General features: G+C 35.5%; 1 protein-coding gene across 1 annotated transcript in view; it reads left to right on the forward strand.

The window, feature by feature from the left end:
• ca10a (carbonic anhydrase Xa) overlaps positions 1-16,445 on the forward strand; it is a 191,986-nt gene that overhangs the window by 69,877 nt on the left and 105,664 nt on the right. Inside the window, exon 3 of the mRNA XM_026914735.3 lies at positions 10,124-10,266. Coding sequence (XP_026770536.1) covers positions 10,124-10,266 — 143 coding nt within the window. The remainder of the gene's footprint in view (positions 1-10,123; positions 10,267-16,445) is intronic.

Below are 16,445 nucleotides of genomic sequence, written 5' to 3' on the forward strand. Positions count from 1 at the left end.
TTTACAAGAGCTTTGATCATTAACTACGATTTTTTTACAGCTTATTTTAAAAAATAACTGTGCTATTTATGCTAGTTAGCAAGCTAATGCAGTGCTAGCAAGCAAAGAAAGCATTCTGTCTGCTGTACACTATATTTAAAAATAACAATTTTGGAGTTTGACGAGTTGGGCTGCTTCTGTAAGATTATTTTCTGGGGGAAAAATGGAATAGTTATAGCTATTGTCATAAACGAGACCCTGACGTTGTAGTTGTCATGGCTACTAAACAGATTTTACACTTAGGATGTTGCTGTAATACAGCTCTTGGTGTATAATGCAGTTATTCATCTCAAAGCCCTTTATTCATGAAGGTATAATGAGGAAAACCTAAAAGAAAGGGATTCTTTAGATAGGAAAAGGTTTGTATAAGAAGTATATGAATTCAGTCTTAAAGAGAAAAAGACCTTGTTGTCGGATTCTGCTTAGATTTTTACTTATATCGTTAAAGTTTGATCTATTCTAGATGCTTCTCACACCAAATAATTTTGTACTCGCGCAACCACTCAAAAAAAATTCAATTAAAAAAAAAAAAAAAAAATGGGTTGTTTTGGATTACCATTATCTTAATAAATAAATAAATAAATAAACAGACAGAACCATTTCTTTTCTAAGTACACAGTGTTATACATCATTTACTGTCCAAAAGTAACATCATATTTTTACAAAAAAATAAGATCAAGTTTTCATACTGTTCCACCAATGTGTACAGATTCCTTCTAGATTTTTTTTCTTTTCATAAGTTTGTGTTCAGTATTAACACCTAGCTTATTTATTCCTCTGATTTCCCAGGCTAGGCGTTTATTATTTTCCTAAATCACCATGTTCTGAAGTGTTTTATTCCTCTTCTACTACAGCAAATTGTCAGCAATCACATATTTGTATTTATTCAAGAACAACACATTCCACTTGTTATCCATTTGTAGTTACATTTAATGTTGTAGAAAATACAAAGCATAGCTGCAGAAACCACAAAGCATAAACTCCTCTGTTCTGAAGACTTGCCAGCGTTGGAGCTTTACCTCTGACCGTTACAAAGCGCTGACACTGGAGACTCCTTCCATAAGTGTTAATTAAACGTCTCCTTACAGAAAATTTCTCCATATCAGTTATTACACATGCGTTTATTTGGATCGTTCACTGTACGAGTCCCTGTGGATAAGCTGTTAGTTACTATAGAAACGATGACATTAGAACGAGTGCATGATCTATCGATCTGTCTGTCTAGCTAGCTAGCTATGCAACATCTTATCTCTTGAATAGATCTGCTTTATTGGTAGTATCAATTTATCTGTCATGTCATCTATATTTGTGTTTCAGTAATGTCACTGAACATTCCGGATCCATTTTTGCAGTTGATCAGAGGCTATAGATGACGTCTTTGGCTCCTGAAATGTTTACTGTAGCTGGTGTCACTAATACCGACCACAAAATGACACTTCCAGCTCAGATCTGCACAGGCATCGCTCTCAGATTTGTCCTTCTAGTTCAGACGTGATTAGATCCCTGATGTGTTGCATAACAGGATCAGAGCTTGTCTCGTTGACGACCAAATTGACGGCCTGATTTCTAATGTTGTTGGGTTTTTCAGACATTTACAAAGAAAGAAAGAAAAGAAAAGAAAAGGGAAAAAAAGCAATGGTGGCAGTGTCTCTGCGTCAGGTCAATAAATCCATGCAGGAAGAAGACTGAAGAGATTAGGAGGGCGACTGCTGGATCTCTCCAGACTGACTTGTTTAGAAGATCAGTATACATGCAATCAATTCAGATAAGGCATGCAAAGTAGGCTGTAGCAAAGTAGGCTTTAAACTGGGTGACTGTTATGTCACACGAGACTTAACATGTGACCCTTGTGACACGGCAATTTACAGCGTGTTTTTTTTAATATGTGCATCATTTTGACCTTTTCTCGAACCTCGGAATAACAGAACAGCGTCACACTCGATGTTATGGTGGAAGAGGACCTGACCTCTCTCTTCCACTTCATGTTTCAATGACTGTTTGAATTATAAAAAGGCGCTCGCCCACACACTGACACCTCGGGAGTGTTGTAGAAATGATTTTCAAAGCTGTAAAATGAAAGAGTGTTGGATTCAAAAGCAAAACTCTTCACTATGGAGGGAAATGTGGAGGAAGTAAAGATGAAACCTGAGCCACGAGACAAACTTATATAGCGTTTATTAACTAGATCTTTATGAACATGGTCACAGGATGGGTGGAAAAACTCACTGCTTTATATTTTGGCCTCAAAATTGTTTTGTCACTTTGCAAATTCCTGGATGATTTGGATAGTAACTGACCCAGTCCAATAATTTCAGTAAAGCCGTAAACAAAGTAAATATGTCCAAAAAAGATTATTCAGATATTTGTTCATCGATTTCAGTCTAAATCCACATGCTGGAGATTTGTTAGATTGCCAAAGACACCAAGAAAGCAGAAGTCCTCCTCAATCAGTGCAGCTAAAAAAAAATTCATCACTGTTTAATTAAGTTATTGGTGTGAAATACTGATGAACGTGCATTCTTCTGTAATTAATCTGTTCTGCTTCATTTTCTGCCCAGTTATTGTCTACAACTGTTGCTTGAATTAACATAATGAATCTGGAAAGAGTTATTTCTTCGAGAGATTTCGGGTTGCAGTCGGGAGATAAGCGGAAGAAATTCAGCTCGGGTACTTGCATGTTGCGCTGATTATATAGCGCTCTAATTTATCTCAAGTTTTTAATTAAACTGCATTGTTTCTTTTTTTAAGGTGAAAGGGAGTCTTTTTTCACCGATCACTCAGCATAGCTGAATCAGCATAACATAAACTAACAAACAAACAAACAAACAAACAAACAAATAAGCTTACTACATAATGCTGTTACAATTATCTATCTATCTATCTATCTATCTAACTTTTTTTTTTTTTTTGACCAAAAAAGTGTATATAATGTGTAAAAAATGTGACATGTATAGTTTTTCCTGTAGCTCGTAGGCAAAATACAGATATTATTAGATTATTATAATTATTATTATATTATATTGTCACTCTGAATGGTTCTCACTGGCTCTCTATTGACCTACATATTACACAATACTGTTAAAAAATCCTTTTTACTTTTTATTTATTTACTGATTTTTGGCTTTTTTTTATCTTTTAACAAATTATTTTACTTTTCCTACATTTTTTTTCCATTGTGGTGTTGTTAGACTGCTAACAGCCCTGTTAAAAAAAAAAAACGAAAAAAAAAAACGATGTATCTCTAGGAAACACCTCAGTGACAGGAACATTATGAAGAGATTATGAGAGCAGTGGAACAATTCACAGTGAGCCTTATCAAGGGCCAGGAAGTTGACATGTTAATAATGCAGCCAGTGATCCTGGCTTCAGACCCCGATGAAAGAGTGCAGAGAAAAAGATGAAAAGTCGATATATACTATAGCAGACTGTATGTTTAAGACATCAGTGTTGGTGATAATACAAAGGTTTATATATCAAATAGTGGTTTTGTTCGACTCTAACAGTCCTCCTTTTTATCAGTGAAGTGCAGGAATGCTCAGTGGATAAAGTCACACTTTCTGTGGAGTCTTATCAGCAAACTCTGTCCTGAACAAGCAAGCAACAATTAGCGTGCTAGCGGATGAGCTCCCGCTAAGTACTGTGGTGATGCGTCTGTCCAGCTCAGGCAGGACTGAGAGTGTTACCTGTGGAGAGAACGGGAACAGGAAAGAGCCAGCGGGACACAACCACTGCCGGCTCTTTTGTGCTCGGCCCACCGTGATGGATTTGTTGGTGCTTGGCTTTGAGAAGCCTCCACCTGCCAGGTTGGATATCCCTGACCATTAGCAAATGACAGGAAGAGTTAGCATGACTGACATGTTTATTGTGCTCCGACCCCGGTGGCCTAATGAGGTCCATCAGCCATGGGCGCGGCGATTACTCTGGCATTAGAGGACACGCTGGAACAAGTCTGGCTGTCGTCCCTTTTTAGAGTCCTCCAAAAAACTTCTCATGCTGGTCACAGCACCATTTTTACAACTATTTACGGTAAAACTTTCTACAAAAGCCATCTACATATACGTACAGTATATATAATGACCTATATACATGTATACATTCATAACATGTTAATAAATGCGTTACGGCATATAGCCATGTTTACAAGCACTTATAAATTGTTATTATATTGCATTTTAGGTAGTGCTTATAACACTTATAATCACCAATCCTGAAGAAATTAACGTCACGTTTGCTATTTTTTAAACAAGTAACTGAAATTATGCACTTTTTAGTTCAGAGTGTAGATTATTGACAAATGTATCATATTGTTACCTAAGTATAATAATTTAAGTTGTCACAAAACAAACAAACAAACAAAAACTGTTGTAACACAAAGACGCTGTATCTATATCTGTTTAGTGCCCAAATAATTCGTATCTGTATTTGGATTTAAACCTGAAGTGGGCGTGGCCTAAACCAGAATGGTTTAATTCCCCTTTATTTTATTTTATTTTATTTCATTTCATTTTAGAAATATGAACCTTACCACTATACCCCCGGAAACACAGGAAAACACTGAAAACGATAGATAGATAGATAGATAGATAGATAGATAGATAGATAGATTCCGAAATGTAGTTTCCTACAATGATGTCTTGATAATAATCAAGTAATCCATCTATAAAATTCTTTTATTAAAGAGAAAAACAAATCAAACCAGGTCTCATCATTTTATACACAAAGTGAGGCTTAGTTTCTTTGGTATTAGTTTCTTTGATATTATAGTGTGTAATGAACACTACAATAAATCTGACCTTTACAGAAAGTGTTACTGTATTTACTTTTCCAGTAGTCTTGGAATGATTGCAGTCGTGATCAGTAATCCTCAGCGGGGGGACAGGTACTTCTGTTAGCGCTAATGCTACTGCTGATAAAGTGTGGCCTGATTAAGTGCTCCTATTAAAGGCACAGGAGGACTAAATTACCGGGCACGATGAAACTTTCGTGTGAAAGACCAACGCAGGCAACACTGGCAACATGCTTTAAAATGGTGTAGTATTCCATCCAGCTGGAAAATAAAACAACTTCACTTCACCGAGCCATTTTTATCTGTTTAATATACCTGTCTGGTGCATGATGGACAGCTTTTCAATCTCCTCATTTGGCCATATGCAGGATACACAAATAAACCTTCATATATCCTATAGAAATGACTGTGAACACACAGTATTTCAATTTTAGAGTTAGAAGAGAGAAGGAGTCATACATTTTAATATAAGCCTAATACATTTATTATCATTAAGATGTTATTTCCCGTACTTGGTGTGGTAGGCATTTTGATTTCCAGACACAGGAAGATTTTTTATTTTATTTTATTTTATTTATTTATTTGCTCATCCAGGATATCAGTCGGATCCTAGTCATTTTTATTCTGTGCCTTCTGTGTGTCAAACCTATTTATTGAGTTATTTATTATGGATATTTGCTCCTGGACTCATCGAAAGAACATTTATTACCCAGACACTTCTCATTTAAATGGTAAGTGGGTAGCTCTGCTTGTGCACTTGATAGCATCTTGGGGCAGAGGGTTTATGATTTACGGTGAGAGAGATGTGGAAGTAATTAACGGGGAGTATAATTGGTGCGGGTGCGTCCTCTCAGACCCGGTTCCTTCCTTCAACTCGGAGCTCTAATAAACCTTCGACGCTGAACTTAGAGTGTTGAGAAGGCCAGAGAGGCAGGTCTGGTAACAGGAATGAGAAATGAGCTAATTAGTCTTCATGTACTGTGGTGTAAGTTTGTGAAACGTCTTATTTCACTGTAGTGAGGAAAAAATAGAGCGCGTTATAGCATACAGTCGTGCTTTGCTTATTTTGGCTGATGCAGTAGTTGTAAAAATGTAAATATGCCTTTGTGTCCTTGAGACTTCTGGAAATAGTCTGAAATTATCCTGGTATAATCTGAGTGTTTTTAATCAGTCCAACATGCTTGGAAGTATCCTTCATCCACTTCAGTCCTATTCCAGGTCTAACAGGTTGGTTTGTATCACTTACGTTGCCAGTGTAGTCCTTATTTGATCATAACTTTGCATGCTGAGAGTTTCAGCTACGGCTTTTTTTTTAATTTACTGTTCATTTTCGCAATGCTGAATCATAAGGAAAGACAACAACAAAAGACGCCAGATGGAAACTACATATCAACTGCAGCGACGCCTTGACTGTCATGTGAATACTGATAAAAATGTACAATTGACCAAGCACCCAAATATCAAATGTATATCATTTATAATGATCTAAATGTAAAAAGAATAAATCCATCAATTAAAGGTGTGGTTTTAGCATCCACACCTTTAATTATAACTGTCTGATCATATCATCTATTAAACTTTATGTAAATTAATAGTAGAAACAATACCAAACAATACCTTTATGTTGTAGCTGAACATAACATGACTACCAACATGGATGGCTTGGTAAGAGTTGGCAGATACAGTTTGTGCTTAAAGTAATGATTTCTGGCTGTAGTACCAACCTTTAGCGTGATGGACACCAGTTTGGTGAGAGGTGTGCCTTGTAGACTAGATGACTAATATATTTACTAGCCGCTGTTATGGGAATGTTGAGTAAAAAAAAAAAAAAAAAAAAGTCAGGCAGATGGTAAACAGCAGTTTTAATATACTGAAAATGTTGTGACTATTTTGTGACTAGTGCTATATAAAAGAGAGCGTTCAGTGCCGCAGGTTGCATGTCACTATCCAATCCGATTCAACTTGCTTAGCTCGGAGCATACCAGCTCATAGAGCTCAATTCTGAATCATTCGTGGATGGTGAACATGGTGGCTGATCATGGTGGCTCAGCTCCCAGGTTATTATCAGCCTGGAAAAACAATGCTGTAGACATAGACATAGCTTCTTGTATCCAAGCAAGGCAGGTTATTGAGCTATAAGTAGGGCTGTGTTGATGGACATGAGCTACCATGCTGCGCGCTCTCAGTTCCAGAACCAACAATTTCACCTGAGCTGCCTTTGCATATAAGTTCATTTAATAAGTTGCTACATACTTAAATAAAGTAAAGTAAGTAAAGATTATCAGATATATAATTTTACGCATTTAGTGCACTGATTTGTTTAGCCTAAAAAGCAACGAAGCTGGAATTTATTTTTTTTTTTTTGAATTAATGGACGACTAGTTAAAATGAATAGTCATGAAAGCCTTAGTATCTGGTACAATCCATTTTGCTGAGAGCCTTTAAGCACACCATTAATCAGAAATATCCCTTCAATCTTCTTCTATCATAAACAGGCCCTGATATTTTGAATCATCACCCACTTGATCAGGAATGAAAACATGGAGGCCAAAGTAACAGCACACAGCCAGTATTGTCGTGTTGCTGTTGAGTGTTTGAAAGCTGCCATGTTTTCAGTAAGTGAAAGTGGACACACGGTTCATTAAATGAAATGGCATGTTGATAATTCACAGCCGGATTTAGTCTAAGGATTCCATCTTGCATTTTATTGACACTGATAGCTGCTCGGGCTGAAAAACGGCGCTGGCCTTGCCGGCTGCACTTGTGGGATATAAATGGGTAATAACTATGTGTACATTCCTGACAAACGGCTTGTGTGTAATGGATCGATTCCATACACTGCAAATTCCCATTCTAGCTATAGATTTTCTGCCATTTCACTGAATGATATAGATGCATCCGGGCTGTTTGCCATCTTCCCATCTGCAGCAGGACATCGCTGGGCCGATTCAATAGCACCTTAAGCAAGAGATGACTCAACGGTTCCCTAATGTATTTTCAGTCTCCTTTTTCTTTCTCCCTTGCGGTGCTTTTTTGTCCAATATGGCAATTTGTTTTTTGACAGCAAGGTTGAGTGGAGTGGCAGCTGGAAGGAGTCGCGAGCTGATGGCAGGCTTCACTGTCCGAGCAGGCTTTTATTAATCAGAATCAACTTAGCTTGACTGAGGGCCGCAATTTTCACCACACTCATATTCATCAAGTGTACTTCCACTTCAAAGCGTTCGGACCACTTTACGATCTGAACAGGTTTAGTTACACAACCGGCTGTATATATCTGAGTGTGTGTGTGTGTGTGTGTGTGTGTGTGTATATGTGTGTGAGAGAGAGAAAGACAGAGAGAGACAGACAGAGAGATATTGTGTGTGAGTGCCCATACTGGTACTTTGTCAAGCTCTTTACTCATTTTCAAGGAGAGTTTTTAAGCATGTACATGCCAGAAAACAGCAGGTGGTGCCTATACTGGAAAAATGCGAGCCCTGAATTAAGCACAATGTGTAGACCACCTGCTTCTCCAGACTTTAGAGCAGTCTTCACCGTGATTTATGAATACTCCCGGCTTATTTGGAGCTCCGCATCCCATCCCTAGAGGACCAAAGTGCTGATACGATCGTAGTGGCCTAAACATTAGTGAATTGTGTAATTAATCTTCACCTTCCGCTGCTGTCGATGGCTTGTAGTGATTGAATTTCCGTGTTGTGGAATTTACTTTTCTGGAAGCTGTGATCTTGGATCTCGGAAGCATCAGTCAGACGGATGACTGCTGAAATAGTTACTTATAAATCGTTAATAAGCAATGTCATTATCTTCAATGTTCAGATTTGTCAGTTATGTTATATGATTTGTCTCATTTGTTAGTGATTGTGAAGTACATGCTTTTAATTGTTTTATGAACCATAAATGCATCAGTGTTGCATTAGGTTAGTGACTTTTTTTTTTTTTTTTTTTTTTGCAGTTTTATGTTTGCTGTTTCTCTAAAGCAGATGTTTAAATTTTGTTTGGTAACACTTAATAAAACTACACAGGAGTCCATGACACCTACATAAGTCCTTGATAACTGATATAATCTGATTGGTCAGAAGGTGTTGATTAATTTTCCACAACAGCAGCTTATATATAACTGATAGTATTTATGACCATGCCATAAATCACAGTTTTATATTATTGCATTCGTTCTGATCCATTATTATTTCTACAGTAACAACTCATTGACAGGAACGCTCCACATAATCTAAGGCTAATAATAAACATGTTTATACAATGTGCTGTTATTTGACAAAGAAAAAATGTCTACTTGTTGATACGGTGAAGTTTTCTGTGATGAGTAAAGAGAAGTTGTCATGTAAGGAGTCTCCAGCGTCAGCACTTTGTAACAATCAATAAGTAATTTCTCTGGCTTTTCTCTGGAAAAGCAAGTTGCATTTTGCTGCTTATAAGATTGCTATGAATGCTTATGACAATGTCATAACCTTGTAATTACATAGTTATGTATTCTTTCTTTCTTGTCCCTCATGTAATGTATCATTTTGCTGTTTATAAGACTGCTCTGAACATATATGACAGTCATCAGAGTTATATATACGTCCTGTGTCCCTCAAGTAAAGTGATTTTCATATGGCTGCACATAAGAGTGTTATGAATGATTATAATCATGTCATAACACTGTAATAACAGAGTTACATGTATGCTATCTGGCCTTCAAGTCAAGCGAGTTTCATTTCGCTGCTTCTAAGATTATGAATGCTTATGACAACGTTATAACACTGTAATAACAGTTATATTTTCTTTCACTGTACCTCCAGTAAAGAGAGTTTCGTTTTGCTGCTTATAAGACTGCTATGAACACATATGACAGTCATCAGAGTTATGTATATGTTTTCTGTCCCTCAAGTAAAGTGAATTTCACATGGCTGCATATGAGATTGTTATGGACGATTATAATAATGTCCTAACACTGTAATAACATCTCAGATTATTCATCTAAGATGATGAACACTTATGACAAAGTCATAACACTGTAAAAACAAAGTTATAAATACTTTCTCGGGCACTCGGGTAAAGCAAGATTCATCTTGCTGCTTATAAGACTGGTATGAACACTTAATTGACTAAGGTGTTATATCAACTTGACATCAATATTTACAAAAACAATCCTTATAAAAGGTGGAATAAATCTTTAAAAATGGCCATGTATGTTTACACCAGTTGTCATGAATGGCTTATGTATGTTTCATTCGCATGTGTTCTATTCTCACAATCCTTCAGACGTTTACCTTTTTTTAAAATCCTCTTTGTTTTTAGTTCCATCCTTCTGGGGTCTTGTGAATTCAGCATGGAACCTGTGTTCGGTGGGAAAGAGACAGTCTCCAGTCAACATTGAGACCAGCCATATGATATTTGACCCCTTTCTGACACCACTGAGGCTGAACACTGGGGGCAGGAAGGTAAGTACAATCTGTTCTGTTAAATACTACCACACGGGTCCTTTGCCTAAAGGAATACGCCGCAAATATCTAGAACACTGAGAGAGAGAGACTGAGAGACAGAGAGAGAGACATTTTCTATGAGGATCCTATATAATGACCTACGAACACATTCATATCATGTCATAATACATTCATAAGCCATCATACATGCTGTTATAATTATTTATGAAAATACATTACACTTTGTAGCTTCCTTTAATATGCATTATGAATTTGTAATGAGTCATTTTAAGTAGTGTTATAATAACACATTATAACTACAATACCAAAGAAGCTGAGTCCGACTTTGTATATCACAAGATCTTACTTGACTTTTCTTCTAAATGAATGTTAGTAGGTCTATGACTAAATAATGCACTAAACAAACTGGAGCTCAATTTCTTTGGTGTTATAATGTATTATAAACACTACTTATAACACATTCTGTTCACAATTTATTTGATACATTATACCCATCATATAATCTATGAACTGTAATGTCTTTTCATAAATAATTCTAACAATGTGTGTAATGCCTTATGCACTAAGCACACTGGAGTTTGGCACTGGTGATATAATTTGTTATAAACACTGTTTATAATGAATGTAATTAACACTTTATAAATGCATTATAATCACTGCTATAAACTAATGCATTCATTTTTATCAGTTATAACAATGTGTATAATGCCTTATGAATGTATTAGAAAATGATACAAAAGTGTCCAAAAATCACCATGCATGTAGGCTTCATAGAAAGTGTTACCGAAGTTGTCGGTGTGTTTATGACTTAACATAAAGCACTGGAGCTTTGGCATTGGCGATATCCGGAAATGTGTTATAAACATTGCTTATAATGCATTTGGTTTAGTTTATAAATGCATTATAACCATTGCTATAAACTGTAATGCATTGTCATACTGCATATACTTATACCAATGCGTATAATGCTTTATGTGTGCATTATAACATGTCATGAATTTGTAAACTTTGGATCTGACCAGCTATATTAATATTAATACATACCCACTCCTGTGATTTTTTTTTTTTTATTCACCTCTACTCTGAGACACATCTGTTTAGAATTTTGAAGCAGGGGAATACACACAATGTCTCTGAACATTGGTTTTTAAACATTGTTTCCGTCAAACCTTCACATTGTGACCTCTTTATCTCTCTCTGTTGCTAGTCTCTGGACTGATGAGTTGCCTTAAGCTAAATGATTTACATAAATGCATGCAAATGATCTGCTACAGAATGGGTTATGTGTAGAGACGAGTCACTGAACTATGGACACCATTTTTTTTCATAGGCCACATTATTTCAGTATTTTTCCAGTGCTTGGTGATGACCCCTGATCTAGAACATACTTTTGAAATATGTAAATGGATCTCTGTATATAAGATGACTGACCTGGTTTAAAATGCATCCTCGTGACAGACTATGCCATGTTTCGGGAAACCGCTCACTCATGTTCACGACACTTCTAGTTCCTGCTGCTTTTTTGTTGTTGTTTTTTTGGAGAGTTTTTTTTTACTATATAATAGAAGAAAACTTCTAGGTATTATTACCCAACCCACCTTCTGTGATCTTGAAATGTAAGCTCACTGTTGTCTCGAGCAGGAAAAAAAAAAACCCTCTGCAGGGGTCTCAAGCTTTCAATGCCTGTTGTACACAATGAGCTGTACCATAGTGCAGCTCTCTCCACATTTAAACACAGAGGCATTTTTAGCATGTTGCTGTTAAGTGCACTTTAATGAGTTATTGGACTTGTGTTACTGTGTGCTTTTATACTTACACCTGCTATTCTTTAATTCCAAGCCGGCGTTCTTATTGTTCCTCGGCTAGATTTATTCTCGCAATATACACCTTTATTGCCATCTTCATTTTTATTTAATTGTGTCTTCTGTTAAAAGACAATATCGGTGATGTTATGAAAAATGGAACGAGGCATCGGCGTAAGTAAGCAGTTATTACGGATGCTGCTAAATCAGTTTAAATGGTGAGAGTAAATCTTGCATTATAACATTAAACGATATTGCTAGATATTATTACAAAACAAAACAAGTGAAAGAATTTCCGCATCATGAATATGTTTCGGTATATTAACTTTCATTCGTTCTCGTTAAAAGTCACACATTTAGGCCTATTAAGTTCTAGGAAAACACACTTCTATTAAAACACCATATTTTAATTATTTGTTCATTTTAAGCATGTTTTGTATCAATCCCGTTCAATCAAACGTAGATTGGTAACAGTAACAACTCTATATTCTATGAGGCCCATATTCATAAATGATTATGATATTCTTTAAGATGGCAATGATGCACTGTGAGCTGTAATAATGCCTCATCAAGCTCTAACAATGTGCTATACATTACTCCTTGATCATTTATAGTCATGTAATGTAAGTGTCACTATTCATTATACTGTGATGTGCTGTTCTGTACAACAACTAGGAATGACCTGCGAATAATTATAAAGCAACTGTAATATTTATTATCAATTTAATATGTATATATATATATATATATACATAGGTAAGATAAGATTTAATATGATCATACCATATGTTAGTGCTTCAGGTAACGTAATTTTATTTGCCATTATAAATTGTAATACATCCTAACTTTATTTTTTAATGTAATATGGGAAAACAATATTCAATATTAATTACAAAAGCACCCAGATGCATTATTGAAGTTTGTAAGAAGGAACTTTTAATAACTAAATAAATAAATAACACGGACACACAAATGCAGCACCTCCTTAATGCATATACTGTGTACTAGATACAGTGTGTATCCTTTTCATTTTCAGAAGCGCTCAGTGATGACGTTAAATATTCATAATGTTTTAATAATTGCTAATAAATATCACAGCTGCTTTACAATTATGTACAGGTCATTGTTAGTTATAAAGGTTGTATAGTACAGCACTTGGAATTATAATGAATAGTTACACTTGTAGTACATCATAATTATTAGATATCAAGGAGTTACTTATAGCACATTGTTTGAAATTTATGAGTTGTTGTTAAAGTTTAGAAAAGGCTTAGAAAAGGGGTCATTACCTTACAGAGAATTTACAATTACAATTACAAAGCATCATAAGCACACTTTATGCATATGGACTTCATAGAAAGAAGGATCTTTAAAAATTCTTATTCTTTTCCAATATAAATAGGTATTAGGTATCGGTCCAATACTGTGCTTATTTACTTCAGACACCTAGTTATGTCACCTAGTTGTGATACTAGGTGACATAACCCTGTCATGCTACTAAACAGATGACACAAATCACAGGTCTATCTGGAGGTATTTTAAAATTAAAGGCAATTAAAGCAAAGCAGACTGCTAACTCTGAAAATATCAAGACGAGGATCCACAGCATCTACCTACACTGCAAATAACCTGATAAAATATTTTATAGAATTTAAACAATAGAGAGTGTGAGGAGAGGCGAACCAGAGTGCTCAGAGCAGTATCAGAGAGCGTGGTCATTAAAAATGAGTGCAAGCTGCCCTGAATATCGAACACACAAAAGTATTCACAAGCGTGGAGCAGTAAATCGAGCGTGCAGGGAAACTGTAGCGTATGAGAGCAGTTCAGTTCAGCGAGCACTGAGCACTGACGCTACATCCACATTCATCAGGATAAATTTGAAAACGCTTTTTTTTTCTACATTCTGCATTCTGTCCAGCGAAAACGGAGCTTTTTGAAAACGGAGATATTCAAAAACAACGATGTATTTTTAGTCATGTGACCCATTTGACTCAAGACAAACAACTTTATAGTCTTGGGTTACCCACAACGTGCAGTTCGCAGCATCTTGCAATCATTTTTGGCTGATACTGCTCTGTTGACTCTGTATTTAATTGCACTGTTTAAATACCATAACATTTTAAACATAAAATTCATCACGAGGAGTTCATAGCTAGCAGCACACAACCGCAAACGACGTAAACAAAACTAAATAAAATGTTCCGTGATGCTCCTGATTGCTTAATACTGAGTAGGTTTCTCATTTCGATATCAAAGAGTACCAAAAACCGGATAAAAATGGCCTCTTATTGTATCCATGCATCCATCCATACAGTCCTAAAACAGACTGAGATTAGTTTTCTTGCTTGTCTCTCGTCTGGATGATAGCATTGAGTGTCTTGTGAGAGTCTTGTGAGAGAAATGAAGATGCAGTGAACTAGCGAGCTTTTTATAAGAACAGATTTAGATTTATGCACTAGGCAGGCCATTTATCCAAGCGAGGCAGAATCCAATCCAAGCATATAGTTGAGTTCAAGGATACAGCAGTGGCTTCTTGACAATCCTGGGATTTAAATCCATAAATCTAAGCATGGAATCTTAATTGCCGAGCTCCTACTGCCCTGATATGAAAGCTCTCTTCAGTATGTACATCACCTCACATGCATTAACAGCAGGTCAGAGCTGGGCCAGCCCGAGGTCCGTGTAATTGAAGGCACTAGTGGGAGAGATCACAGCAGTTCAGCTCTAAGGGAAACGACAATAATCCACCTCGTGGAACGTTGCCCAACTTGGATAAGTGCTGTTGACAGACATTATCTTATCAAGAACAAGCCAAACACAACAGAAAGCGCATTACGTTACACATCAAATCATGGCCGGGTGAAATCTTTGCATCCTTCAGGGGCTCAGACAAGGGAGGAAGAAGTGGCCTTATTTAAATTGTATTAACATTACCAGTTGTATGGAAGCCCTGAACCACACGTTGTGAGATTTTATTTTTAAAAAAAACCACACGTTGTGAGATTTTGAGATTATTTTGACTTATCATCTCATTATCTCAAGATATGATGTAATCGAGTTGTTATTCATATGACATTATTTTGAGTTATCTTTTTATTTCAAGACACTTGTTTCATTATGTGTGTTAAGATCTCGTTATTTCAAGATCTGTCATTATTTCAAGGTAGTAGTCTTGTCATGTCAAGTTATGCCTTTAGTTTGACATACTGTCTCATTTTTTCAAGATACTATGTCATTTTGACATACTATTTGTCATTTTGACATAGTAAGTCATAATTATAGGTTATTGTCTTTTTTACTATCTTGTTATTTCAAGATATTGTGTCATTCATTTGAGTTATTATCTCACTATTTCAAGGTATGTCATCACCATTTCAACTTATCTCATTATTACAAGATAGTGCTCCATTATTTTGAGTTCCTATCTTGTTATTTCAAGATATGTCATTATTTGGAGTTATCTCATTATTTCAAGATAGGGTCACATGATTTCAAATTATTCTCTTGTTATTTCTAGACAATATGTCATTAGTTTAATTTAGTATCTCATTATTTCAAGATATTATATAATGATTTTGACTTATCCTGTTACTCTTATTATTGTTTCAAGATTTTTTTTATTGTTATCTCATTATTTCAAGATAGTATTCATTATTTTGGAACTACTATCTTGTTATTTCAATATATGATGATTATTAGTTTGAGTCATCTTCTTATTATTTGAAGATTTGTCAACTGTTCAACGTATTACCTCATTAATTCAAGATATTATGTCATTATTTCGAGTTAACGACTTGCATATTTCAAGATATCATTATGTCATGTTATTATCTCACTCTTTCAATATACCATGTCATTACTCTTAGTTATTTTCTCGTTACTTCAAAATATTTCAAATTATTTTCTCATATGAAGTGGTTATTTTGGCACAACATATATATCATAAAAGTTGAAATAACCACAAATAAAAATTTTTCACGGCTTTGTTGAGGACTTCTGTTAGTTGCACTTAACATTAACTAGCTAAGAGTTTCTCTTTTAAACTGCTGTAAAGTATTTTTTAAAGAATCAGAAGAATTCTTAGGGAAAGAGTTGTAACAAGTGGGAAAAAATCATGAATTAGATTTGTTGATGCCCGTACCTTTGGCATTGCATGTTGTAAAATGAACATAGGTCACAATTATTTTTTACAATTATCGTAGGTTTAGGAGTGGGTGCTACAATGTTGTTTTTTTTTTTTGAAACACTGAAAAAGTAATTAGGACTTTCACAAATGTTTTTTTCTAAAAGAGATTCTCTCAAATCAACCAGTTAGTAGCAGTTAACACTTAGGATTTTCATTTCAATAGCATATTTTTTTAAATAAAGACTTTC

The sequence above is a fragment of the Pangasianodon hypophthalmus genome, chromosome 12 (genome assembly GCF_027358585.1).
Source record: "Pangasianodon hypophthalmus isolate fPanHyp1 chromosome 12, fPanHyp1.pri, whole genome shotgun sequence".
In the NCBI taxonomy this organism is placed as follows: domain Eukaryota; kingdom Metazoa; phylum Chordata; class Actinopteri; order Siluriformes; family Pangasiidae; genus Pangasianodon; species Pangasianodon hypophthalmus.